Raw genomic sequence first — 25,210 nt, forward strand, 5'->3', positions numbered from 1 at the left:
CCTCAACAGTTTTTAAAGTGTTTATTGACCTTAAAGTGGGCCAGAACTCTTGCACAGGACAGAAGGAAGACAGAGAGAAATGTACCTTGTATGTATTTAGCGACTTTAGGCCAGGCATGGGCAAACTTGGCCCTCCAGCTGTTAAGGAAGTACGAGTCCCAGAATGCATTGCAGATAGCCACAGTCATGACTCAAAAAGGAAAATGCATTGTGGGACTTGTAGTTCCTTAACAGCTGGAGGGCCAAGTTTGCCCATGCCTGCTTTAGGCTGTCTAATTCTTCCTCGTTTGTGACCAATCACCACTGTAATTTGATCTCTTCAGCCATGTCAGCTCAGGAATCTCATTTGCCATGACAGAACTGCTAACAAAGAAATGTTTTTTTTTAAATGTTGTTGTGCTGTTGCGTATCTTTTAAAGCAGAGGGGAAGTTCTGAGTTAGTTCAGGTCCAGTTTAATTATCAGGTATTGGTCTAAAACTCCCAATAAAGAGAGGGCCTGTAAAATATCCGAATCAAATTTTTGGTCGCTTATAACTCTTGAATGACAAAGCTGGCAAATGGGTATCAATATTTTCTTGTTTTGGTCCAATGACACTTGGTGGGTTTCTCCTTTAATCAGAGTTGTCATTGGTGGAGCTGCTGTTTATCTACGGATACAGGTTACTGAAGCTCTCTGTATCAGACTGGCACATGTTCTCTTGTTTCCCAGTAGTAAACATATTACTTGAGCTTGGATTCCTTTGGCTACTTATAGAAAGATAAAATGCTGTAGGCACTTGTTGCATCTCTTCACTGGTAAGAAGTACAGTCTGTACATTCTGTAACCCCTCGGCCTACAACAGTTGAAGTGCACCGAAACTCCTAAACACAAAAGACCTAATTATTTGTTTTGGGCAAAGCAGATACATTGTGCGCTAAGTTTATTTTTGTTTTTATAATTGATCAGACAGAATATGGGGAATGTAATCATTTCAATTAGTTCAGGAAGTAAACCACAAATATCCACACTGGCACATGGACAGTAATAACCTACTTGTAAAACATGCAGAGATTTAAAGGGAATAATGGTGTTTGATGGGAAGATGAAAGGAAGTCTTTCTAGAATTGATGTTTCATGGGAATATAGAATAATGCTTTAACTCTCAATTACGTGAACTTTTTCATTACTGGGCTTAACAATGACTTCTAGGAGTACAGAATATTGTTATACATAAACCTCTGTAATAGATTCAATCTGGATTTAAAATCTAAATGTCACTTTATCATCCTGTGTTCAGGAGGTTCTCACTTTACATGTGTTTAAAGTACCCCTAAAAAGTGTGCGTGCGTATTAAAGTGAATGGGAACCAATTAAAAAAAAATAAAAATAAAAAAATAAATAAACCAGATACTTACCTAGGAAAGGGAAGGCTCTGGGTCCTATAGAGCCTTCCTGCTCCTCTCATGGCCCCCGCGTTCCAGCGCTTGCTCCCCGGTAGCAGTATTCAACCAATTTGGTCAAATATTGCTCTCTCCGCCACCAAAGGGAGGCTTCAGAAGTCTTTGGGAGCCAGAGTGTGCACGCACCAGCGAGCACCCTGTTGCACACTCGCGCATGCGCACTATAGAGCCACCTGTCTTAGGGTGCACTTGACTCCCAAAGCCCCCATCGGCAGGGGAGTCAAACAGAGGAGCTGCCGCCACAATGAGGGGACCAAGAGAGGTATCTGATTTATTTATTTTGTAACAATTCCCAATTTGTCCATAGTGGGCTAGATTACCTGAAGACCATCTCCCACCATTCATTTCAGGGTCCCTCCTGTCTCCCATCCCTTTACTATTCGACTGGCCCTTTCATTCAAAGAATGCGAAAGGAAGTGGCCGTGCGCAAGCGATTTGCAACTGTACTTGTGCTGGTTATGAACTTACTGTGCATGTGCAGTTTGCTACTCTTGCATGCACAGTTCAGAATTGCTCAGATGAACATCCATTAGGCGTGAAGGGTAGCTGCTTTTAAATGGGGGGCTGAAGAAACTGAGCAGTTGGAGGATGGTCAGGACGTACAAGCATACTTGCTTCCCACTATATTGTTTATTTTTAGGGCCCTTTCACACTGTGTGATAATTAGTTCTCACACACTGTACATTGTGTGCCACATGCATAATAACATAAAAGCACACAGACTGTCATGTTACCGTTCACAGTGCAGAAAACGCTCCCGTGCATGATGATTTAACCCCTGCGGGAACACTTTATCGCAGGATGCACACTATTTTCTGTTGGATTTACCGTGTTGGAGCTGCAGCTGTCATGCTAGTGTGAAAGAACCTTTAAACACTCTGCACACCAACAATTTGGCACCCATTATGTACCTTCCACGCATGCACATAGGGAGTGCCTCATCCAGGTTCCATTGGATGCCTCATGATTTGTATTTTTGCTATTAAGAGCAACTCTAATGCCAGGCTGAGAGCTGTGTAAACATATACTTATGATTCTTATATTTTATCCAGTGATCCTCTGGGACAAGACTCCGAGATATCCACGCCCCTTCCAGGAAATATTTCAATCCCTCCCCTATAAAAGAAAGGCCATGAGAATCTCTCCTCAGTTTGAAATATTTCCTGCGCGAGAAGGATGTTTTCTTTCCCTCGGGTGAACCAGGTCTGTGGTAAGTAGGGCCTGGGGAGCCTTGTAGGGGGCTGCCGAGACTGAGTTGGTCAGTCTGTCAGCATCAAGGTTTCTTACCTTGCCTCGTGTTTGCTCCCTTAAGAGGAGGGAGAAAGCGAGATGGCGTCCTCGATCCCTCTGGCCTGGTTGAAAGTGGCGGTGGGCTGTCTTGCACGCAGCTGGAGACAGCATCAGCGGAACAGAAGGTCCATCGGGTATGGTCTGGGGAAGTTTTATAGCCGCGCGCGCGGCTGCCTCTGACGTCACTTCCGGCGGAAACCAGGGCGGGGTTAGTATAAGGGAGGCGGTGGGACGCGCCGGCTTCCTCTCACTCTGGCTCTGGGAGCGAACAGGACAGTCGCAATGTCTGTGGCTCCGGGGGAGGAAGGTGCTGGTCCCTCTAAGGTATTTTTCTTGCGCTATAGTAAAATACTTAGAACTATCGGGGCAAAAATGTTTCCATTCTAATGGTGGGCTATTTGGATCATGTTTTGCAGGCAAAAGATGGATCCAAGCGAAAGTGCCCAGTATGCAATACAAGATTGCCAGCTGAATGGGAAAAGACACTCTGCAAACCCTGCTCTAAGAAGGTTTTAGCAGAGGATGGCCTCTCTGTCAAAGATACTATTAGAGCCTTTAGACAGGAAATGGCTGATACTATTAAACAGTTTAAATCTTCCTTGGCTGAAACTAAGAAACAATCTAAACCAGAAACCCCTGTGCCAGCAGTTTCTTCTACTTCAGAAGGGGAGGTGGGTTCAGATTCTCATAATAGTGCAGAAGAATTTAAGGAGACCCCTTCTAAATTTAAAGTAGAGGACACAGAGGGCCTGATTGATGCTATTATTGATACCTTACAGATTGATAAAGGGAATTCAGATTCGTTAACTCCTCATGATAAACTCTATGAAGGTTGGCAAGACAGTGAAGGCATTGTTTTTCCAGTTCATAAGTCTATTCGCCAGTCTATCCTGAAGGAGTGGACCGAACCTGATAAAAAACTTATTTTTTCTAAAGGAATGAAGAGAAGATTCCCGTTTAGTGAAGAGGAAGTTAATTTATGGGGTAAATGTCCTAAGCTGGATACGCCTTTTTCTCAGATGGTTAAAGAGGGAGAGTTGGCCTTTGAGGATTTAGGCTCTTTAAAAGATCCGTTAGATCGTAAGACGGATGCTTTTTCAAAACGTACATGGGAGGCTATTTCGGCTATTTTTAGGCCGACTATAGCTTCTACGTGTGTATCAAGAACCATGTTGTTGTGGTTGGATCAATTTAAAAATAAGATTCAGGAGGGGGCTTCTAAGGAAGAACTTCTGGAGGCCTTAGAACTACTTTTTAAAGGCACTAGTTACCTGGCAGATGCATCAGCAGAAGGCATTAAGTATACAGCGAGAGCAGCTGGGTTAGCAAATGTTACTAGAAGATCAGTTTGGCTTAAAACTTGGGAAGGAAGTATCACTTCTAAATCCAGGTTATGTTCAGTCCCGTTTACAGGTAATCTGTTATTTGGGCCTGAATTGGATGCTACTTTGGAAAGAACTTCTAGTAAAAAGAAGGTCTTTCCAAAGAAAAAGGTTACGCAGCCTACTAAACGTCCTTTCAATAGGCCACGTAATCAGCGTCAAGTACAGTCTAAAAGGAAAGGATGGTCCTTTAACAAAAATGGTAAGGGGAGTTTTCTTATCAAGCCCCAGGATAATAAGAAATCCCTATGACCATCAAGTGGGGGGTCGACTGAAGAACTTCAGCGAGGTGTGGAGAAATTCAGTCGCCAGCCCTTACATTTGCACAATTGTGAAAATGGGTTATCGAATAGAGTTCGATTCTGTTCCTCCCAACAGATTTATGATAGCAAGAAATCCGGTAGATGCGGCTATGTCGCAGGAATTGTCTCGAATTCTGAAAGTCATGATAGATCAGAATGTGATCATTCCAGTCGTTCGGTCGGAACAGGGAAGGGGGTTCTACTCTTCCGTGTTTCTGGTAAAGAAACCGTCGGGGAAATTCCGGTTGATTCTCAACTTAAAGAAATTAATTCCGTTGGTCAAGTACAAACGATTCAGGATGGAATCGATTTACTCTATCAGAAATCTGTTGGAAGCAGGGTCGTTCATGGTCAATTTGGATCTGCAGGATGCATATTGGCATGTTCCCATTCACCCATATTCACAGAGATACCTCAGGTTTGCCGTATCTCTAGAAGGCACTCTGTGTCACTTCCAATTCACTTGCCTTCCTTTCGGGATCAGTTCGGCACCTCGCATTTTTACAAAAATTATGGCGGATGCGTTAGTTCCTCTCCGGGAGCAAGCTATCCAGGTGATTTTTTATCTCGACGATATTTTGATTTTTGCCGATTCGGTGGAGCTTTTGAAGGCACATCTAGAAACTTCTTTGAGGTATCTGGCAGATCTGGGGTGGTTGGTAAATCGAGACAAATCTGTATTGATACCAACTTAAACGATAAAATTTTTAGGAATGATGATAGACACGTCAGTTCAAAAAATGTTTTTGCCACAGGAGAAGATAGACAAGGTTATGAACGAAATAACCTGTCTACAAAGGAACCCAAAAGTTTCCTTAAGAGTGATAATGAGAACTCTGGGACTTTTGTCTTCCACAGCTCCAGCAGTTCAGTGGGCTTTAGCACACCAAAGGAGGCTTCAGTCCTTTCTATTAAAGATCTGGGACAGATCTCAGCGGAACTTGGATCAAGAAGTGATGCTTCCCTTAGCAGTCATCCGGGATTTGGACTGGTGGCTGAACAAGGGAAATCTGTCCCAGGGGAATTTATGGGTATACCCCAGAGAAGTAACTATCACAACAGATGCCAGTGCTTGGGGGTGGGGTGCTCACGTGGAGCATCAGGCCTTTCAGGGACAGTGGAGTCAGGAAGAGAAGAAATTCTCGTCCAATCGGCGAGAATTGAGGGCTGTAAAGTTAGCTCACATTCAAGCACAAAACATTGTACAAAACAAACATGTTATGGTAAGATCAGACAATTCCACCACGGTGGCATACATAAACAAGCAAGGGGGCACGAGGTCGGAGTGGTTGCAAGAGGAGGCAGAGGAAATCTGTACTTGGGCCCAGGTGAATGTACTATCTCTGAAAGCTCTTCATCTGAAGGGGCTTCAGAATCTAGATGCGGACAAGTTAAGCAGGAATGCTGTTCTTCCGGGAGAATGGGCCCTGAACAGAGAGGTTTTTGCTCTGATTACAGATCTCTGGGGGGTTCCTTCAATCGATCTTTTTGCGACGAAGCAGAATGCTCTGCTGCCAGTTTTTTGCTCGATAAATCCAAGGGACGATCCTTGGGGGATAGATGCGCTGTCACAAGTATGGAACTTTCCTCTGGCGTTTGCTTTTCCTCCTCTGCCTCTCATTCCATTAGTCATCAAAAAATGGAAGGAAATTCAAGCTCCGTTAATTCTGATTGCGCCGGTTTGGCCAAAGAGGAGTTGGTTCCCAATTCTAAAAAAGTTAGCTGTGGAACCTCCTCTGAAGCTGCCGGACAGGAAAGATCTACTGTACCAAGGGAAGCTTTGGCATCCGGAGGTGGAAAAGTTAAAACTAGCAGCCTGGATCCTGAGGTAGTTTGGCTTAAGAGCAAGGGGCTTTCCAGTAGAGTTATTCAAACTTTATTGAAAAGTAGAAAGGATTCTACCAGAAGTATGTATATTAAGTATTGGAAAACTTTTTTTCATTGGTTAGATTCTTCCTCCTATGATTCTTTTTCTATTCCAGCACTATTGGATTTTCTGCAGGAAGGTTGGGAAAAAGGTTTATCGGTCAGCACATTAAAAGTGCAGGTATCATCCTTGGCTGCCATAACAGGTAAAAAATTAGCTACGGAGGATTTGGTGGTAAGATTTTTTTAAAGCTATTAGTAGACAGGTACCTATAAAAGCACCTAATGTGTCCCCGTGGGATTTACCGTCGGTGCTAAAAGGGTTATCTGGGGCTCCATTTGAACCATTGGACCAGGGTGATTTATTGCATGTCACAATTAAAACTGTGTTCCTCACTGCCATATCTACAGCTAGGAGGGTTAGTGAAATTCAGGCATTTTCTTGTAAACCTCCATATTTTCAGGACTTTGGAGACAGGGTAGTGTTGCAGACAGACCCAGGGTTTCTTCCAAAGGTGGTGTCCAAGTACCATAGATCTCAATCTATTGTTATTCCTTCCTTTAACGTTCAGGGGAGTAAAAAGAAAGATAAAGATCTGTACCTAGTAGATGTCAGAAGGTGTATTTTACACTATATCAAGATTACTTCAGAATTCAGGAGGTCTGATTCCTTGTTCGTGCTATTTGGGGGAAAAAATAAAGGTTGCACGGCATCCAAATCTACTATTTCTAGATGGATTAAGAAAGCTATTACTATGTCTTATTCTTTGTTGAACCTGGAACTCCCATTGTCCTTTACGGCACATTCAACTAGAGCAGTGGCATCATCCTGGGCACATAATTCTGGTGCTACCCCGGAGCAGATCTGCAAAGCCGCTACGTGGTCAAGTTTTAACACTTTTGTGAAACATTATAAGTTGGATGTGTTATCAGAACAACAGCAAGCCTTTGGTCGTAAGGTCCTGAAGGCTGCTACCCACCCTGAGGTTTGATTCTTGCTTATCATCTCGGAGTCTTGTCCCAGAGGATCACTGGATAAAACTATAGTTACTCACCGGGTAACGTTCTTTCTAGTGATCCTCTGGGACAAGAGTACCACCCGATTTGGGTATAGTAGATTCATTCTGTACTTTGTATGGAGTGGTTCATAGTATAAATAAGTGAAAGGAAGAGTTCTAGACAGTTATTATTTAAGACTGAGGAGAGATTCTCATGGCCTTTCTTTTATAGGGGAGGGATTGAAATATTTCCTGGAAGGGGCGTGGATATCTCGGAGTCTTGTCCCAGAGGATCACTAGAAAGAACGTTACCCGGTGAGTAACTATAGTTTTTTTATTTATTTTTTTCCCCTCGGCTGTCAGCCTTGTGAATTTTTTTTTTTTCTTGGACAACCAGCCAACCTGCCCACAAGACTAAAACCAATCGGTCCCTTCTGTGTCCGTTTCTTAAAGAGACTCTGAAGTCTCATTTTTTTTTTACCTGTTTTCGAAATATAATCCTGGTCTGCATGAATGCCCCAATAGATTTGCCGCATCCCCGTGGCAGATGGGTGATTTATTAGTTTAAACCTCTGGAGCTCGAAGGGCTTCTCTTCCTGGAAGAGGCAGAGCTTTCAGCTGTAGCTCTGCCTACTCCGCAGTCGATCTCTGCTGATCGCTGCCTCTCCCCGCCCCTCTGTCTTCCGTTCACTGAGAGGGGCGGGGAGGAGGTGGAGATTGATTGCGGAGAGGCTGAGCTACAGCTCAAAGCTCAGCCTCTCCACAATCTGCGACCAACAAAGTCGTGGAACTTTGCTGGTCGCTTGCACAGTAATAAATGACCCATCTGCCGCGGGGATGCGGCAAATCTATTGGGGCATGCATGCAGAACAGGATTATATGAAGAAAACTGGTAAAAAAAAAACGAAGATTCAGAGTCTCTTTAAATACTTGCCATGTATAGCTGTTCTTGTACATTAATGTTTCTCTGCCTGCTATATGCATGTTCGTGAGGCTATGTACTTATTCATCTATCTTGTACTTGAGCTATGTTTTTGTGCCAAAAGCAATTCTGGGCATGACCCAGTCATGCTTGGCGAAATAAAGTATTCTGTATTCATCTGTGACTAGAAGAGACCAGTTGCAGATTGATTATGGCACTGGTAAGGTACCGTAAGTGAGAAGTGGCAGCAGTGTGTTGCAACTGGAGAAAGCACGACCGGACTTTTGGAAGTAGTTTTTATTTACCACCTGCATGCTTTTCTTTTACAACAGGGCTGTGTTACAGCTGTGCTTATATATTGTCACTTTTGAAGTCACAATAGCATCATTATCTTTCTCTACAATATTCTAAGCATTCTAGAAAAGCAGGGTTAGGCATAAAATAGTTACAGTATGTGCTAAAATAATTCATTTACAGCTAAAGTAACGTGTAAATCAGTAATCATTGCGAATACTTGTTAAATGCTTTTTTATTTTAAGCAATTCATATGTAATTGTTGCTGTTTTTTATTTTTATGCTGTAGCCTTTGGGAGCCAGCGACTATCTGGAAATCTGTAAGAAATTTGACACTGTATTTATCAGAAGAATTCCACATCTAACTATGAGCAAGCGCTCTCAAGCTCGTCGCTTAATAACGCTTATTGATGCCTTCTATGATCACAAGGTATTGTCATCTTTTGTTAGATTGTAGGAAATGCTAAAATTGTATTCTTTCATAGGTACCCATCCCCCTCCCATTTTCTGTACATGTCATTTTAAGCTACAGTGATGGTGTTAAGGGTGCTCAACCAACCTTCTGTTCTTTGGGTGTGGCTCAGAAACGGGGGGGGGGGGGGTTGTTGGTACTACAGTTAATTGGGCTGTTGCTAGGAGTGTGTCCAGTAACGTTGAGGACCCTGTAGTTGAGGGAGGGGTTGGGGTCCCTTCATTGTGTTGGGTATAGAGTAGAAAAGAAATGTGGCCCTGCTAACTGAATTCAGTACTTGTGTTTTATCCCATCTAATAATTTTGACTGCCTATGGTTTAAATATTTACTCAGTCAATGTTAATGTGACAGCGCTCCTCTTCACATCTAAAAATTAAACACAAATAAACAACCGCACATAGTGCATTACTGTAATCTCAGACTTGAAAAGTCCCCCAAACGTGCATGCGTGATATAGAAGTGCTTCACTCGTGATCTATATTAACCCCTCCACACCAGCAGCTCACCAGATGGACACCACCTCACATTCCAGGTGGGTCTAGCGCTTAGCCTTAGAGCGGCCAACTCCAATCACAGTTTCCACACTGCCTTTGTTCACAATCGGATGACTCCGCTTTTAATATACAGTTCCACAAGTAAAAAATGATATAAAAACATACATAGCGTAATACAGTTTTGCTGAAAAAATATGGCCTGCGCAGTTTCAGCGCACTCACGTAAGTATGAGGATATAAGGCATCTCGGGCATCACAGCCCAACAGTATATCTCCTCTGCTTGCGGTACCGGCGTCCCGATCCTCCGCTCCGCGTGGCAGCCTTTTCCCTCACCGTGCGCGTCTCTCCTAATGCCCAGTGACGTCAGCGCTCCTGGTCACGCCCTACGCGTTTCGTCCAATGGACTCATCAGGGGCTGATGTCACTAGGGCGCCGACGTCTCTTATACACTGGGCTAGCCCTAATGCGGACATCATAGCTACCGCTTTCCTGAATGCACAATTAGTTGTCGCCTGGAACGCACTCATCTTCGCGTTCCCTAATTTCCGCATTCCTAGGCTGCTGCTTCATCAGTTGCCGTCTGGAACGCAATTGTCCTAGCTCTTCCTGATGACTGAAGGGGTTTCTAGTCAATTTTAGTGCCATCTTGTGGCAGAAAGGCTAACTTTCTTATAAGATTCAATATTTAGCTAAACCTTTCCTTGAATTTAGGCATGCCTAAGCATTACATTATGGAATAGGTAAAAAAGAGGATATGTAAAAACTATATAAAAAATCATAAAAATTTTATGAACATACAAAATTAAAAACTGAAGACCTTAAAAATTTATTTCTGTCCATCTGTGAACGATTTATTTATTGAGGCAGCTCCTCCCTCCTTCATTCTAAGCCCATACATTTTCCACTCCCTTTAAGGGGACTTTTGAAAGTGACTTTGGTGTCCCAACCTCTTTGACACCAAGAACCTCCAGTACTCCTATTGGGATGACTGAACTACTAATAGAGTATTTTATTTTTATTTTGTCCCTGGGGTCACTATTCCCTAGTTCCGATGGGATAGTTAATATATACTTTAGTGCAAGCAGTGGTTAAATATTCTTGGGCTGCAATACCTTGCCAGACCTCTGGGTCAGCGTGCTCACAAATATTAGCCGTTATTTGGACAAAATGGTTGTCACCTCCTCTGTTTACATGCTGGGGTGCCTAAATAGCCCCCCGCCTACAGAGGGAGAATGCTGTGTGTCTCCATCCACCTGTATTCTGTGCCCCTATTTGGCCTCTATACCCACTCCCCTTAACTTTGTGTAGTGTTACTTGTACTATATTGGTGACCCCCACCATTAGTCTGTAAAGGAGCCACAGGATTCTCAGTGAACAGTGATCATACATAATTTGTGATAAAGCAATTTAAATCAAACTCTACATTGAGTCCCCCCGGGGAAAGTGATCCCATATTAAATATCCACCTCCCCTCCGCCTGGGAGATGTCCCGTACTACACTTAAATATTTACTCCCCTTTGCACGATGCTCCGCGGTGGTATGCTGTACCATTCCTAAGTTAGGGGGTGTTTAACAAGGGGTGTCCACTGCTCCTGGCTACAGAGAGAACTATGAAAATTTGCAGGAGGGAGAGAGCTCAGGAACAGCCAGCTGCTTGTTTGTATACAATGCAGTAGCTCTAGCTACTCTGGGAGTACTGGAAGAAGGGAGGAGGGCGGGATGACTAGCCTGATCAGGCCTGTGAAATGGTAAAAAAAAGAGCCAGAGAAACTACATGGTCGAGGGCAGCTGTTACTTCTAGGATCTTACTCCCTCCCTCAACTCCTGCTGGATTATGCTCTCTGCAGCCAGACACAATGGACAACCCTCGTTCAGCCCCCTTTAACTCAGCAATGGTGCATTGCACTGACATGTGACATAGTGCAAATGACAGCCAAGCTATGTCGATTTCCAAATATCTTTCAAAGGGTGTATTTAAAATCAGTAGATGGGATAATTCAGGAGTACCCTGAAATCAAATGGCAAGATATTTTGACTCTTTATGCTTGTGTAGTATTAACATACATTTATGTAAATATACTGCCGTTGAAATCTTTGCTGTCAAATCTGATTTTTCTGTACTTCAGTTTGTTTGAAAAATGCTTTTCCTTGACCCTTAGTTGTGGCCACGTCCATGCATTTTTATGTATTTATTTTTAAAGGGAAACCAAACAGATTTGATTTCTTTTGCTCTAAATCAGTGCAGTCTAACTTTGTGGACATGCTCCTGGGAGTCTTAATCTGGGGCAGGTGGAGCAGCAACATCCTGGCTTTGGGGGGGGGGGGGGGGGTGGAGAGAAAGAGGTTGGTATGGCAGATGTAGTGAGAGGAAGTGGATTGACACAGCAGACTGGCCACATCAATTGCTCTTGCTGCCATTTGAACAGCCCTGGTCTAGGTTCTATGAATAGCTTTGCAGTATTCTGCTAGAGCTACCAAGTATTGAAGATAAATAGTTTGGCTTAGCACTGTCATTTTGCCTGCAAACGTTTAGAGAATTATTGGTTACTTTACTGTGACAGGCAACTAGTGCTGGAATTGGACATTGGGAGGATCCAAAAAAAATTTGGTTAATGAAAGAAATCAATGCGGACTAAAATTGCGTTGCAAAAAGTGTATTCCAAACTTCTAATTACACACAAATAATCCCATATTGCACTATCCCTATTAAAAAGACACGGAGTATGCAGCCACAAAGGTTTCCCAAACAACTGCCTGTCCTTTGAGGTAACTCCCAATAGCTTCTCTGGGCAACCCGGGTTGCTTAAAACAACAGTTATATATTCTTGCTGGCCAGCAGACTCGCGTGTTCATCGGGTGCTTTAAAATGAATCCTGGATTCCACCGTCCTCTCCATGTGCACTTGGATTACTAGATTCCACTGCAGTCTGTTATGGCGTACAGCTTTAGTTAGCCTTGCGGATAGAAGAGCGCTGCTCGACCGCCTCTATTGTGTAGCAACGACCGCGGGTGTCCCCGCGTGATGTAGGGCCTTGCAGAGCCAGAGCATGTGATAGTCGCTCCGGCCGCAAGCTCAAACCGCCGCGCTCACCAACACGGCTCCTGCACGCTATCTCCAGGGACTGGGGCCTTCCAGGAAAAAAATAGGTCAACGTGTTTCACCACTTTCAAGTGATTTCTTCAGGACCTCAGCACCGGCCCCATCTAGTGGAGCCTTTTATACTTGCAACCTGACTTCATTTAGATAAATGGCACATATAGTATGTGAATTTCTGTGCTTGATTGCCATCATGTGGCCTTTTTTCCTATTACACGCTTCAAATAATCTCACTTTTGCCAATTCATCAATACAAAATCATGCAATACAGCCTTCATACTTCTTTGCTACCAGTGCATGTTCAATAATACTATTTCGCATAGCCGGAGTGGAGGGGACTCGGGGACACACAAACAGCAAAACAAGGCACGGATAGAGATATAGCCAATATAGTTGGTGAGACACCCCATGTGACGGCGAGAAGTAGTAGTAGTCTGGGAGACCTGCTGGTAAGGAGTGAATTTCGAAAGCAGCCTTCATCAATTTTGAGAAGAAAGGGCATGTTCAAGTGTCAAAATTGCAAACATTGTGGCCATGTTTTGGAAGGTGATACGCTTCATGACAGTGAAAACAAAACTTAGTTCAAGATTAAAGGAGTTATCAGGCAAACAGAAAGCAAATTAAATGGCCTACCTGCGGCTGTTCACCACTATAACCTGAGCAGGATCGCATTTTTTTTTTTTTTCAGTCAACACCCTTCCCCTGCTTCTCAATTCGGGCCATTAGAATTGTATGCCCAGAAGTTATTTAGCCTTTTCATTATGCCAACTTCCCCTTTCCTTTATGTGGAACGCAGGGGGAAGTTGGCCGCAATGCGTGCTTCCGTTCTTTCAGTCACAGCTGCGCACGCATAATTGTATTAATTGTATTGCCATTTATCTTATAGTAAATTTTACTTCAAATTATTAATTGCCAAACTTAAAGTAATCAAATATCTCAGCCTCCGCCTGCCTGCGCCTCTCATCCACAGATATCTGTGCTGGGAGCGCACACCAGGCTAGGCGGAGGCTGAAGGGAGGGGGAGTGTTTAGTGGGCGGCAGCTAAAGCGGAGGGTTTGGCTTGCGAGTGACAAAGCAAGTCAAACCCTCCGGCGGCTCCAGTATGGGTGCGCAGCCGTACGAGAACGTACGGCTGCACACATTAGGATCTCACTGCGCTAGCATCCCGCAGCTAGGGAAATAGTTCTACGCCTGCGTTACTAAAGAGGTTCCGGGTTGTTGGGGAGCCCGACCTCAAGGTCGGGTCCCCGACCGGAGCAGATTACGGAAAATTGATACATTTGACAAGGGTACAGAGGACGCGATCGAGCAGTAAAAAAAGTTAGTTGCATGCAGGAATGCGTGTTTTACATAAGTAACTTTGCCTGATGACTCCTTTTTAAAGTTCATATTACATGTGCCACACAAATGGGCATATACAAATTACTATGCCCTTGTAATAAAATATACATAGGCAAAACTGGAAGGGATTTGAGCACTCGTATAGGGGAGCACATCAGCAATATTAATACCAAAAATGAAAAAAGTGTCGTTGCCCAGCACTTCAAGGAATTCCAAATTAGCGATAGGAGTTTGAAATTTCGGAGGATATATAAATTGAATATTAGTCCTAGGCGTGGAGACTTTGATAAACTACTTCTACAGAAGGAATGTTTGTGGCTCTATAAATGTAAATCTTTGACCCCCAAAGGAATGAATGTGGATCTAAATCTGGGTGTGTTTCTCTAGAGTTCTCGACTCCCAACCTATAGAAGTGTATTTTATCCAATATCCTAATCCTTCTATTGGCATTGGGAAATTATGCCATTGGGAAAGTAAGCCTGCACTTTAAGGCTGGTTTCACAGTGGGACGTTACAGGCGCACGTTAGAGCAGCCTGTAACGCACCCCACCACACAGCAATGAAAAATCAATGAGCTGTTCACAGTGCCCACGTTGCGTTACTCAGTAACGCTGCACCATAACCGAACGTACTGCATGCAGTACTTTATAAGCGGCAGAGCCGCGTTAGACTGCTTGCACATGCGCTGTAATGTTGGGGAGGAGCGGAGAGCGGCCAAGCACATGGCTAATTAATATTCACTGCACTCAGTGACGTGCAGTGTTTACTTCCTGGAGCGGCCGCTCTGTGCGGTGATTGGCCGGGCGGGACCACGTGATGCCGCATGCGTCCAAGAGTGCGCATCACGGCGTCACGGACGCCAGAGTGAGCTGCACAACGCGGCTCACTCTGACGTCCACATTAGAGAGCACCAGGCGTTGCGTTTGGGGCACGTTATGCGACCATAACGTCCCCTAAAACGCAACATCCTGGTGTGAAACCAGCCTAAAGGGTGTTGGTGGAGGAATGCAATTGTGAAGTACCTGTAGCTCTGAAGTCTTGGTGTGGGGAAATTATGCCTTGTTGGCTAATCTCCCTTTAATCTTACGCGGGGGTGCTGTATTTTGCTGTTTGTGGGTCCCTTCCGCTCCAGCTATGAGAAATGGTATTATTGAACATGCACTGGTAGCAAAGTATGGAGGCTTTATTGCATGATTTTGTATTGATGAATTGTAAAAAGTGGGATTATTTTTGAAGCGTGTAATAGGAAAAAAGGCCACATGATGGCGATAAAGCACAGAAATTCACATAATATATGTGCCATTTATCTAAATGAAGTCAGGTTGCAAGTATAAAAGGCTCCACTAGATGGGGCCGGTGCTGAGGTCCTGAAGAAATCACTTGAAAGTTGTGAAACGCGTTGACCTATTTTGGTCCTGGAAGACCCCCGTCCCTGGAGAGAGCGTGCAGGAGCAGTGTTGGTGAGCGTGGCGGTTTGAGCTGGCGGCCGGAGCGGATGAGAGACTATCACATGCGCTGGCTCTGCAAGGCCCTACATCATGCGGGGACGCCCGTAGTCGTTGCTACACAATAGAGGCGGTCGAGCAGCGCTCTCCTTTCCGCAAGGCTAACTAAAGCTGTACGCCATAACGGACTGCAGTGGAATCCAGTAATCCAAGTGCACATGGAGATGACGGTGGAATCCAGGATTTCTTTTAAAGCACCTTATGAACACATGAGCTTGCTGGCCAGCAAGAATATATAACTGTTGTTTTAAGCAACCCGGGTTGCCCAGTCATTGTTAATCCATTCTAGGAAGCTATTGGGAGTTACCCCAAAGGACTGGCAGTTGTTTGGGAAACCTTTGTGGCTGGATACTCAGTGTCTTTTTAATAGGGATAGTGCAATATGGGATTAATTGTGTGTAATTAGATGTTTGGAAAAAAAAAAGTCTATTCCAAATAACCCTCCAAGACAGGTGCTACATATGAGATCTGGGCCCGCCCCCAACAGGAAACACAAAGAACTAGCTCTCTATAAATTCCACCTCTACCTGCCAGTTCTTTGTGTTTCCTGTTCCGGGGAACACCTAGCTCTCTGGCTAGGAAAGGTGGTCAGCAGCCAGGCAGTGCTGAGGCCATCGAGAACTAGTGTGGGGTAGCCCTGGCCTGGTGGGTTTGGGGGGTTTACCTTTTATCCACCGGGTGGTGGATTCCCTTGGGAGAACGGGCAGGTGCAGCGGTGACCAGGGGAGCGGCATTGGAGGCAGCTGAGGCGGAGGCCATACGCCCGTCGGAGGAGGCTGACACCAAGCGGAGGCGTAATGGTGGCCTCTGGAGGAAGCGGTATGCGCTGTAGCGTGTCCGGGCGGAGGCGAGGGCAAGAGCGCTGCTGATGCGGACTTCCGCCCTTACGGTGACGTCACATCCGGTGACGTCACTTCTTGTTCCGGGTCGGGCGCCTGCTTAGAAGCCGCGGCGTCCATCCACACATGCGGCTGTGATGTTGGAGGAGATGGACGCAAAACAGAAGATGGCAGATCAGGTAAGTGGGGAGGCAATGTCTGAGGACAGTCGCCCGTCTGATCTGCGAGGTCTGTTATGTTTGGCACCTGTTATTTTGCAGTACATGCCGCAGTCTGAGATTGAGGTCTGCATATATGTATTGATTATTTTGCATGGGTGCCGCAGTCTGGTCATGAGGTCTGCTTTTATGATTATACATATTGATATCTTTTTTTAAACGGCAGCTAATCATTTGATGTCTGCGTTTATTAGTATTGGTGTGGCATATAGCCTTAGTCAGTATTTTACATGTTTGCCTATGTGGTATCCTTATATTAAACGGATTAATATTTTTAATAAACAGTAGTCTGTGTTTGAGTAGGAATGCTGATGCAGGTTTCTATAGTCTTATGTTTATCACATATGGCAGACCACGATATGTTTTAAGTTGCCTATCTACTGATTCATGTGTGAAATTGCATTAAGAATTATGCATAAAATTAAGCTGATTGCTTTATTTGTATGTTTTTTTTTAGGATGCTATGGAGTCTGATAGCTCAGATAGGCCCAGGAGTTTCATATTATGTAACAAACCATTACAACTTCACTGGCCAAAAGCATCTTGTCAGAAGTGCAAATCAAGCATTATTAATGAAGATAATAGTCTCATGCAAAGACTTTGTTTACCATGCGTCAAGAGATGGTCGAGACTTTTAAAGCATTTAGAGAGAGTTTACCGACCACATCAACGCAGGGGGGTCATCCAGCCCAGACTGTTAAACCTAAGAAAGCTTTAAAGAGGAAGCGACACCCATGCTAACTTAAAAATAAAAAACACATATTTAAGTAGATAAATACTAGTTCAACTTATATATCAGATGTATTGCACTGTCCACGTTAGGATTCCTGAGAATTTTATAAATGAGAAGCAGAAAATCCTATTCCAGGCAGTGGCCATTTTCCCCAGCTGAAGCTGACATCATATCCTCCCTGACTCTTGTTTTCCCCCCTCCCTTCTCTTGCTCATTGTATATTCATTACCTGCCCTCCTCCCAGAGTCTTCAGACACTCCCACTGAGGTGTATACTAGGAAGTGCACTGTCTTATGTCATCATTGTGCGACTCAGTACAGCTGTGTTTACATCACAAAAGCAGGGAGATTTCAGAGCACAGCTCAGCTGTCCCTTCAGGAAGTGTGTATGCTCTCTACTCCTGGAAACAATGCTAATGAAAGAATGGTAATCTTGATTGCGTTTTGAGAACAGAACTAAGAAATCTTATTGAATCTTTGTTCACGCCACACATGGTACAAGCTCAGTGGTATTGTACATTGTTTTCGTGATTAACCCATCAAAGGGGAGACCTCCTCCTCCAACATTACTGCGCATGTGCAAACAGTCTAACATGGCTTAGTGTGTGAGAGAGAGTGGAGAGTGTGAGAGTGTGTGTGAGTGAGAGCGAGTGAGTGGGAGTGTGTCAGTGCTTCTCCCTCCCCTCTCCATAGCACAGCACACACCCCTGCTTCTCCATCCCCTCTCCATAGCACAGCACGCACTCCTGCTTCTCCCTCCCCTCTCCATAGCACAGCACGCGCTGCTGCTTCTCCCTCCCCTCTCCATAGCACAGCACACACTCCTGCTTCTCCCTCCCCTCTCCATAGCACAGCACGCGCTGCGGCTTCTCCCTCCCCTCTTCATAGCACAGCACCCACTGCTGCTTCTCCCTCCCCTCTCCATAGCACAGCACACGCTGCGGGTTCTCCCTCCCCTCTCCACAGCACAGCACGCACTCCTGCTTCTCCCTCCCCTCTCCATAGCACAGCACGCGCTGCGGCTTCTCCCTCCCCTCTCCACAGCACTCGCTGCGGCTTCTCCCTCCCCTCCCCTCTCCACAGCACAGCACGTACTCCTGCTTCTCCCTCCCCTCTCCACAGCACGCACTCCGGCTTCTCCCTCCCCTCTCCATAGCACAGCACGCACTCCTGCTTCTCCCTCCCCTCTCCATAGCACAGCACGCGCTGCAGGCTTCTCCCTCCCCTCTCCATAGCACAGCACGCGCTGCGGCTTCTCCCTCCCCTCTCCACAGCACTCGCTGCGGCTTCTCCCTCCCCTCTCCATAGCACAGCACGCGCTGCGGCTTCTCCCTCCCCTCTCCATAGCACAGCACGCGCTGCGGCTTCTCCCTCCCCTCTCCATAGCACAGCACGCGCTGCTGCTTCTCCCTCCCCTCTCCATAGCACAGCACGCGCTGCGGCTTCTCCCTCCCCTCTCCATAGCACAGCACACACTGCGGCTTCTCCCTCCCCTCTCCATAGCACAGCACGCCCTGCTGCTTCTCCCTCCCCTCTCCATAGCACAGCACAGCACGCACTCCTGCTTCTCCCTCCCCTCTCCATAGCACAGCACGCGCTGCTGCTTCTCCCTCCCCTCTCCATAGCACAGCACGCACTCCTGCTTCTCCATCCCCTCTCCATAGCACAGCACGCACTCCTGCTTCTCCATCCCCTCTCCATAGCACAGCACGCACTGCTGCTTCTCCCTCCCCATAGCACAGCACACACTCCTGCTTCTCCCTCCTCTCTCCATAGCACAGCACGCGCTGCTGCTTCTCCCTCTCCATAGCACAGCACACACTCCTGCTTCTCCCTCCCCTCTCCATAGCACAGTACGCGCTGCTGCTTCTCCCTCTCCATAGCACAGCACGCACTCCTGCTTCTCCCTCCCCTCTCCACAGCACACATTGCGGCTTCTCCCTCCCCTCTCCATAGCACAGCACACACTCCTGCTTCTCCCTCCCCTCTCCATAGCACAGCACGCTCTGCTGCTTCTCCCTCCCCATAGCAAAGCACACACTCCTGCTTCTCCCTCCCCTCTCCATAGCACAGCACGCACTCCTGCTTCTCCCTCCCCTCTCCACAGCACAGCACGCACTCCGGCTTCTCCCTTTCCCATAGCATAGCACGCGCTGCGACTTCTCCCTCCCCTCTCCATAGCACAGCATGCCCTGCTGCTTTTCCCTCCCCTCTCCATAGCACAGCACGCACTCCTGCTTCTCCCTCCCCTCTCCATAGCACAGCACGCACTCCTGCTTCTCCCTCCCCTCTCCATAGCACAGCACGCGCTGCTGCTTCTCCCTCCCCTCTCCATAGCACAGCAGCACTCCTGCTTCTCCATCCCCTCTCCACAGCACAGCACGCACTCCAGCTTCTCCCTCCCCATAGCACAGCACGCGCTGCGGCTTCTCCCTCCCCTCTCCATAGCACAGCACGCCCTGCTGCTTTTCCCTCCCCTCTCCATAGCACAGCACGCACTCCTGCTTCTCCCTCCCCTCTCCATAGCACAGCACGCCCTGCTGCTTTTCCCTCCCCTCTCCATAGCACAGCACGCACTCCTGCTTCTCCCTCCCCTCTCCATAGCACAGCATGCGCTCCTGCTTCTCCCTCCCCTCTCCATAGCACAGCACGCGAGGTATAGTGTAGTTAGGTGTGGTGCCTTCAGTATAGTTAGCCAGGTATAGTGTAGTTAGGTGCAGGGGCCTTCAGTATACACACACACACACAGAACATTTATATTGCGCTTTTCTCCTGGCGGACTCAAAGCGCCAGAGCTGCAGCCATTCGGACGCGCTCTATAGGCAGTAGCAGTGTTAGGGAGACTTGCCTAAGGTCTCCTACTGAATAGGTGCTGGCTTACTGAACAGGCAGAGCCGAGATTCGAACCCAGGTCTCCTGTGTCAGAGGCAGAGCCCTTAACCATTACACCTTCCAGCCACCATCAGTATAGTTAGCCAGGTATAGTGTAGTTAGGTGTGGGTGCCTTCAGTATAGTTAGCCAGGTATAGTGTAGTTAGGTGCAGGGACCTTCAGTATAGTTACCCAGGTATAGTGTAGTTAGGTGCAGGGACCTTCAGTATAGTTAGCCAGGTATAGTGTAGTTAGGTGTGGGTGCCTTCAGTATAGTTAGCCAGGTATGGAGCAGTTAGGTGTGGTGCCTTCAGTATAGTTAGCCAGGTATAGTGTAGTTCGGTGCAGGCACCTTCAGTATAGTTAGCCAGGTATAGTGTAGTTATATACTTAGCCAGGTATAGTGTAGTTATATACTTAGCCAGGTATAGTGTAGTTAGGTGCAGGAACCTTCAGTATAGTTAGCCAGGTATAGTGTAGTTAGGTGTGGTGCCTTCAGTATAGTTAGCCAGGTATAGTGTAGTTAGGTGCAGGGACCTTCAGTATACACACAGAACATTTATATCGCGCTTTTCTCCTGGCGGACTCAAAGCGCCAGAGCTGCAGCCACTAGGACGCGCTCTATAGGCAGTAGCAGTGTTAGGGAGACTTGCCTAAGGTCTCCTACTGAATAGGTGCTGGCTTACTGAACAGGCAGAGCCGAGATTCGAACCCAGGTCTCCTGTGTCAGAGGCAGAGCCCTTAACCATCCAGCCACCATCAGTATAGTTAGCCAGGTATAGTGTAGTTAGGTGTAGGTGCCTTCTGTATAGTTAGCCAGGTATAGTGTAGTTAGGTGCAGGGACCTTCAGTATAGTTACCCAGGTATAGTGTAGTTAGGTGCAGGAACCTTCAGTATACTTAGCCAGGTATAGTGTAGTTAGGTGCAGGGACCTTCAGTATAGTTAGCCAGGTATAGTGTAGTTATATACCTAGCCAGGTATAGTGTAGTTAGGTGCAGGAACCTTCAGTATAGTTAGCCAGGTATAGTGTAGTTAGGTGTGGTGCCTTCAGTATAGTTAGCCAGGTATAGTGTAGTTAGGTGCAGGGACCTTCAGTATAGTTAGCCAGGTATAGTGTAGTTAGGTGCAGGAACCTTCAGTATACTTAGCCAGGTGTAGTGTAGTTAGGTGCAGGAACCTTCAGTATAGTTAGCCAGGTATAGTGTAGTTAGGTGCAGGAACCTTCAGTGTAGTTAGCCAGGTATAGTGTAGTTAGGTGCATGGGCCTTCAGTATAGTTAGCCAGGTATAGTGTAGTTAGGTGCAGGGACCTTCAGTATAGTTAGCCAGGTATAGTGTAGTTAGGTGCAGGAACCTTCAGTATAGTTAGCCAGGTATAGTGTAGTTAGGTGTGGTGCCTTCAGTATAGTTAGCCAGGTATAGTGTAGGTAGATTCTGAAAAATGTTACATGACGCGATCTACCAAATAGGCGGTCGCGATCTACCGGTAGATCGCGATCAACCTATTGGGCACCCCTGGTGTAGCCAGTAGGAGGCCGCAGCATAGGTAGCCAGGGATAGGTGTAGCCAGTAGTAGGTGGCCGCAGCATAGGTAGCTAGAGATAGGTGTAGCCAGTAGTAGGTGGCCACAGCATAGGTAGACAGGGATAGGTGTAGCTAGTAATAGGTGGCCGCAGCATAGGTAGCCAGGGATAGGTGTAGCCAGTAGTATGTGGCCACAGCATAGGTAGACAGGGATAGGTGTAGCTAGTAGGAGGAGGCCGCAGACATAGGTCGCCAGTATTAGATGGCCGCAGCATAGGTAGACAGGGATACCCAACCCTACCTCTGGCTGCACATCATTACCTACATTTGCTGTATAACAAACATTGAACAGTTGTTGCATGAAACCAAAGGTATATGCTTTCAAAGTCAGTGTCCAATTTTAAAAAGTTAATTATTGGTCATTGACGACATAGTTTTCCTGTTTTTACAGGTTGTGTAAGAAATAAAATGTATTAAAAAATATTTCAGCACAAAAGTTTTTTTACATTAAGTACAAAGTAAAAAAAAAAAATTACAAAACATTTATATTTTCATGGGAACAAAGGAGACATTCAACTACAACATGCGTCGTCCACAGGCTTTTATTTTTCTTCTCCCTCCACCTCTGGTGTCCATGGTCTCTCCCCTCCAACAGTGGCAGCATCCAAGGGGGTCACACCTTTAGGCACAGGATAGAGGGGGTGAGTGTTAGGCAAATAGGTAGGTTCTCCCAGTATAGGTATAGCCAGGTAGTTACCCCCAGTATAAGTGTTAGCCAGGTAGTTACCCCCAGTATAGGTATAGCCAGTAGATTCCCCCCAGTATAGGTACAGCCAGTAAATTCCCCCAGTATAGGTACAGCCAGTAGATTCCCCCAGTATAGGTATAGCCAGTAGGTCCCCCATTATAAGTATAGCCCCCAGTATGAGTGTAGCCAGGTAGTTTCCCCCAGTATAAGTGTTGCCAAGTAGGATTTTCCCAGTATAGGCAGGTAGGTCCCCCCAGTATGAGTGTAGGCAGGTAGGATCCCCCCAGTATAGGTGTAGGCAGGTAGGATCCCCCCAGTATAGGTGTAGGCAGGTAGGATTCCCCAGTATAAGTATAGGCAGGTAGGATTCCCCAGTATAAGTATAGGCAGGTAGGATTCCCAGTATAAGTATAGGCAGGTAAGATTCCCCAGTATAGTATAGGCAGGTAAGATTCCCCAGTATAAGTATAGGCAGTAAGATTCCCCAGTATAAGTATAGGCAGGTAAGATTCCCCAGTATAAGTATAGGCAGGTAAGATTCCCCAGTATAAGTATAGGCAGGTAAGATTCCCCAGTATAAGTATAGGCAGGTAAGATTCCCCAGTATAAGTATAGGCAGGTAAGATTCCCCAGTATAAGTATAGGCAGGTAAGATTCCCCAGTATAAGTATAGGCAGGTAAGATTCCCCAGTATAAGTATAGGCAGGTAAGATTCCCCAGTATAAGTATAGGCAGGTAAGATTCCCCAGTATAAGTATAGGCAGGTAAGATTCCCCATATAGGCAGGTAAGATTCCCCAGTATAAGTATAGGCAGGTAAGATTCCCCAGTATAAGTATAGGCAGGTAAGATTCCCCAGTATAAGTATAGGCAGGTAAGATTCCCCAGTATAAGTATAGGCAGGTAAGATTCCCCAGTATAAGTATAGGCAGGTAAGATTCCCCAGTATAAGTATAGGCAGGTAAGATTCCCCAGTATAAGTATAGGCAGGTAAGATTCCCCAGTATAAGTATAGGCAGGTAAGATTCCCCAGTATAAGTATAGGCAGGTAAGATTCCCCAGTATAAGTATAGGCAGGTAAGATTCCCCAGTATAAGTATAGGCAGGTAAGATTCCCCAGTATAAGTATAGGCAGGTAAGATTCCCCAGTATAAGTATAGGCAGGTAAGATTCCCCAGTATAAGTATAGGCAGGTAAGATTCCCCAGTATAAGTATAGGCAGGTAAGATTCCCCAGTATAAGTATAGGCAGGTAAGATTCCCCAGTATAAGTATAGGCAGGTAAGATTCCCCAGTATAAGTATAGGCGAGTGAGAGAGAGCGAGCGAGTGTGAGAGAGAGCGAGCGAGTGTGAGAGAGAGCGAGCGAGTGTAGAGATCCAGTGAGAGAGAGCGAGCGAGTGTGAGAGAGAGCGAGCGAGTGTGAGAGAGAGCGAGCGAGTGTGAGAGAGAGCGAGCGAGTGTGAGAGAGAGCGAGCGAGTGTGAGAGAGAGCGAGCGAGTGTGAGAGAGAGCGAGCGAGTGTGAGAGAGAGCGAGCGAGTGTGAGAGAGAGCGAGCGAGTGTGAGAGAGAGCGAGCGAGTGTGAGAGAGAGCGAGCGAGTGTGAGAGAGAGCGAGCGAGTGTGAGAGAGAGCGAGCGAGTGTGAGAGAGAGCGAGGCGAGTGTGAGAGAGAGAGAGCGCGAGTGTGAGAGAGAGAGAGCGCGAGTGTGAGAGAGAGCGAGCGAGTGTGAGAGAGAGAGAGAGAGCGAGTGTGAGAGAGAGAGAGAGAGCGAGTGTGAGAGAGAGAGAGAGCGAGTGTGAGAGAGAGAGAGAGAGCGAGTGTGAGAGAGAGAGCGAGTGTGAGAGAGAGAGAGAGAGCGAGTGTGAGAGAGAGAGAGAGAGCGAGTGTGAGAGAGAGAGAGAGAGCGAGTGTGAGAGAGAGAGAGAGAGCGAGTGTGAGAGAGAGAGAGAGAGCGAGTGTGAGAGAGAGAGAGAGAGCGAGTGTGAGAGAGAGAGAGAGAGCGAGTGTGAGAGAGAGAGAGAGCGAGTGTGAGAGAGAGAGAGCGAGTGTGAGAGAGAGAGAGAGAGAGCGAGTGTGAGAGAGAGAGAGAGCGAGTGTGAGAGAGAGAGCGAGTGTGAGAGAGAGAGAGAGCGAGCGTGAGAGAGAGAGAGAGCGAGCGTGAGAGAGAGAGAGAGCGAGCGTGAGAGAGAGAGAGCGAGCGTGAGAGAGAGAGAGAGCGAGCGTGAGAGAGAGAGAGAGCGAGCGTGAGAGAGAGAGAGAGCGAGCGTAGAGAGAGAGAGAGAGAGAGCGAGCGTGAGAGAGAGAGAGAGAGCGAGCGTGAGAGAGAGAGAGAGAGAGCGAGTGTGAGAGAGAGAGAGAGAGCGAGTGTGAGAGAGAGAGAGAGCGAGTGTGAGAGCGAGAGCGTGCGAAGGAGTCACAATGTGAGAGAGTGTGTGTGTGTGTGTGTGTGTGTGTGTGTGTGTGAGGGAGTGAGAGTGTGAGAGTAAGAGATTGAGCGTAAGAGGGTGAGTGCGAGTCTTACCTTACAGCTCTGGCGGCTCCTCTTCTCCCGCAGGCTTCCCTTCGGTGGCTCCTCTGCTCCGCGCAGGCTTCCCTCCGGCGGCTCCTCTGCTCCCCGCAGTGTGAGAGTGAGTGTGAGAGAGACAGTGAGTGTGTGAGGATGTGAGAGTGTGAGTGTGGAAGTCAGAATGTGAGAGATTGAGTGTAAGGGGTATATGTGCCCAGTCTATGCAGCCAGGGGGTATATGTGCCCAGTCTATGCAGCCAGGGGGGTATATTTGCCCAGTCTATGCAGCCAGGGGGGGTACATGTGCCCGGTCTATGCAGCCAGGGGGGGTATATGTGCCCGGTCTATGCAGCCAGGGGGGGTATA

General features: G+C 46.6%; 1 protein-coding gene across 2 annotated transcripts in view; it reads left to right on the plus strand.

Moving 5' to 3' along the window:
- Positions 1 to 25,210, plus strand: part of AFG1L (AFG1 like ATPase) — a 204,436-nt gene that overhangs the window by 161,366 nt on the left and 17,860 nt on the right. Inside the window, exons 11-12 of one of the 2 annotated variants that reach the window (XM_068231262.1) lie at positions 8,785 to 8,925; positions 16,921 to 17,691. In XM_068231262.1, coding sequence (XP_068087363.1) covers positions 8,785 to 8,925; positions 16,921 to 17,181 — 402 coding nt within the window. In that variant the 3' untranslated portion in view covers positions 17,182 to 17,691. Of the gene's footprint in view, positions 1 to 8,784; positions 8,926 to 16,920; positions 17,692 to 25,210 lie in introns of those variants that run through there. The other variant, XM_068231263.1, reaches the window with a different exon arrangement.

Source organism: Hyperolius riggenbachi, chromosome 4, assembly GCF_040937935.1.
Source record: "Hyperolius riggenbachi isolate aHypRig1 chromosome 4, aHypRig1.pri, whole genome shotgun sequence".
Taxonomy (NCBI): Eukaryota; Metazoa; Chordata; class Amphibia; order Anura; family Hyperoliidae; genus Hyperolius; species Hyperolius riggenbachi.